At 40.7% G+C, this 3536-nt stretch overlaps 1 protein-coding gene across 1 annotated transcript; it reads left to right on the forward strand.

The window, feature by feature from the left end:
- The first annotated feature begins 630 nt into the window (after positions 1-630).
- uqcc5 (ubiquinol-cytochrome c reductase complex assembly factor 5) lies at positions 631-2825 on the forward strand. The gene is made up of 2 exons (XM_018744638.1): positions 631-954; positions 2405-2825. The coding sequence occupies exons 1-2, from the start codon at positions 801-803 to the stop codon at positions 2494-2496; spliced, it is 246 nt and encodes an 81-aa protein (XP_018600154.1). The 5' UTR covers positions 631-800; the 3' UTR covers positions 2497-2825.
- Positions 2826-3536: the final 711 nt, after the last annotated feature.

A 3536-nucleotide genomic window follows, 5' to 3' on the forward strand; every position in this document is an offset into this window, starting at 1 on the left:
TTTGGGCTCTGTCACTTATTGATATAGGAAATACAATTCAGTGCAGCTGTTCATTTTAGCCATACTGCTAGACACTCATTTGTAAGAGAATATATATACACGTGTGTATAACTTTAGTAAATGTGTCTCGCTTAGCTAAAAGCAACCGCTTGCTGCGTTTTTCTAGTTTTTATTCACATCTGTTAAAAAATAAATCGATATCTTTTATATTACAAAATTTAGAATATTATAATAAAGATAATCACAATAATCTGAGATTTGATACAAGATATCTTCACCAGCTTTAACTGCAGTTTGTTTGTTTAGTTGACATTTGATACTATGTAGTAATCTTCCGGTTTTGCGTATCAGTCCGGTAAAATTCACTGGCTGACACTTTTCTCCAAGGCGACTTACAATTATTTACCCATTTATACAGCTGGGTAGTATTAACAAAGATAACACAAATAAGGTCGAGCATTAGTTTATCGGCAAAACCAAAACGAAATATTTTTTTTTCTGCTGTGAAATGGACGTATCTGACTAAGTGATACGGACTGAATGAAATGCAACAAATTCCCCTTCGGACCACATTAGGTGTAGGACGGCAGTTTAGTGACGAACAGTTCATGCGTCGTCGCTCATTTTTGACGTCACAGATGTCGGTCGTGGCTTCACTACGGAGGTTACTGTTGCAGCGTGCGGTCGCTGGTAGTGGAAACAATACTAGGGCGTTAATGTGCAAGGAGACTTTTTTCTTGTACGAAATGATTGATTTTGCTGTTTAAGTGGTTTTCCTTAAACGCGTAAGAAAAAAAAAAATGCTACACAACAGGGAGAGAATAAGGTACGTTCTGAGTCTGGTGCCTGGCAAGCGGCGCTTTGGGACGTACCGGTTCCTGCCCTTCTTTTTCTGCCTCGGGGGAGTCATGGAGTGGGTCATGATCAACGTGCGCATCGGAAAGGAGACCTTCTGTGAGTTGTGAAGCCTTTTGCTTTTGCTTTTCGTCACGGTCGGGTAGATAAATAAAACGGGGGAGACACCAGTGAGTCCAGTGTCACAGTGTGACAGTCCCTGAGGTGATCCTGGTACTCATGAGGTAGACACCATCATCATGCCATGGTGACCATGGACCATGCCGTGGTATGTGCGTGAGTGGAAAGGCAAGAACATCTTGGAAGAAGGAAGCATGTTGAAGTCAGGTTGCTTCTGTCCCTCTGTCCCCACACACTCCTGCTGGATAGAAAGGTATTTGACCCTGAAGTAATAAATTATGCTGCTGTAAATGGGTCAAATACTGTGTAAGACAGCTGGTAGTGTAGTGGTTACAGTTACTGCCTTTGGACCCAAAGGAAAGGTCGCAGGTTCGATCCCCACCTCTGACTATAGTACCCTTGTACTTACCATAAATTACTCCAGTAAAATTACTGTATAAAGGGGTAAAAAATTGGTGTGGCTATCGGGATTGGTCTATCCTCTGTCTTATGCACCTACTTGAACGGTGAACCTCAGTGCAGCAAGTGGTAGGGAACAAACTAGGTTTGCTTGAGTCACATGTCTGTAGCGATGTCTCTTTCTCTTAATGTAATGCATAAATTCTACTTTTGCTGAGATGTACGTCGCTTTGGACAAAAGCGTCTGCTAAATGAATAAATGTAAATAATTGTGACCTTAACATAGTAAGTTACTTTGGAGAAAAGCATCAGCTAAATTGGCAAATGTAGTAAGAAGGTTCCGGTGAAGGAGTTGAATTTTTTCCTCACAAAGGAGTCATCTCAACCACACTAAGTGGTAACAAAGGGCAACTGTGTGTGTATGTGAGACAGAGACAAAATGCTACAGAAATTTTGTAGTATTGAACTTGATGGTTGTTGGTTACTGCTGTTAGAATGCTCTGTGTAATGGGTAAAGTTCAAAACAACAATAATAGTAATAACCATAATACATTTCAAGGGAATGGGTTAGGGGGGTTACTTGGATCTTTGGGTTTGAAAGTGGTTGGCAAAGAACTGCAGAATGTGCAACAAAAGCATCACATCAGCTAAGTAACACGGGTTTCTGTGAATCATAAACTGTGTACAGTATATATATTGTGTACAGTAAAACATGTGCGGTATACAGTAGGTACATGTGTACGGTACAAGCAGTGTGTACAGCAGGCACAATAGAAAGTCTAAACACACTACATGCAGCTGCTCCAACTTGCATTATTTTCTTAGCCATTGTAATTTATTAATCTTCATTAAATTCCCCATCTGATAAAACTCAATGCTTGAAATTGGGCTAATTGGGAGGGTCTAGTGTTTGAAGTGGGTGTGGCTTGTGGTTGGCAGGGTCAAAGTTCAGAGTTGGGGGTCCAGGTGCACACCTATAGTTTCTGTGACTGCATGCACTTCACGTTTCTTTTGTGTATCGTTGCTGCAGACGACGTGTACCGACGGAAACGGTCCGAGAGACAGTACCAGCAGAAAGCCGAAGATGGACTGGTTGGACACGTGGAAGTGGCCGAGAAGTGAACTGCCTCTTGGACAGTCAAACACGGGCAGTTGTGTAAACACATCTCCCGATACATAATTCTCCTTGCTGTTCTTTATTGAAAAAGGGATGGTTCATATTTAATAAGCCTTGTAAGCCAGCCTAGATTCCGTTAACAGCATGACCGGTGGAAAAAATACGGCTGTTTTGGAGTAATACAATGTATTTTAATAGATCTTTGAATATTAAGCCCACTGGAATTAATCAGTTACCATTTCTTGGTGCTCGTTTAATTTTGTACATCTCAAGACATCCAGTTTGTTGAGGTATTGGCACTTTTATCATTCTCACCAGATCCTTTTGTTTAGAAATAACTGCTAATTGGTCCAGCTCATTAGTGTTACTGTAGCAATTGATAAAAATGGGTAAAACTGTAAGTTGCTTTTCATAAAAGCATTGGACAAGTAATATATGTAAGGTGGGAGCAGATTTTGAAGAATACGTAGAAATGTTTTCATCTATAAATAATTGTATTGAACTAAAGCAGTCAGTGTGCACCAACATTTTGTGACCTCACCGGTTGCATTTCATAATGTTGTGGGTCAAAGGTGGTGCGACTACACTGAAAAATGAAACATTGCAAAGGGCTATTGATATTGTACAGAACACATCTGCACAAGGAGCAGAGCAGGGACTTGTACTCAGAAGCTGTGTTGCCTCCGCTGAGTTGTTCCTTAACTACTGATCTGTAGTCCAGCTGTTCTGCGTTCACACTGGTTTTCTACGGCTGCAGTTCAGTAGGATCTTTGCTCAAATATGATACAGGGACGGCTGACATGTACTAAGGTTATGTACTAATGTGGTAGCATAATAGTTAGAGCTTCAGAGCCTAAGGTTGCCTGTTTGAATCTCACCTACAGCTGTAATAGCCTTGAGCAAGATACTTACCCAACTAGGTAAATAACTAAGTGGCTTTGAAAAAAAGTGTCATCAGTTAAATGAATAAATGTACAGAATTGGGTGAAACTGATCTGAACCTCCAGGCTCAAAGTCTGTGTTGCTTCCTATAGCTTTGGTTTTC

The sequence above is a fragment of the Scleropages formosus genome, chromosome 22 (assembly GCF_900964775.1).
Source record: "Scleropages formosus chromosome 22, fSclFor1.1, whole genome shotgun sequence".
In the NCBI taxonomy this organism is placed as follows: Eukaryota; Metazoa; Chordata; class Actinopteri; order Osteoglossiformes; family Osteoglossidae; genus Scleropages; species Scleropages formosus.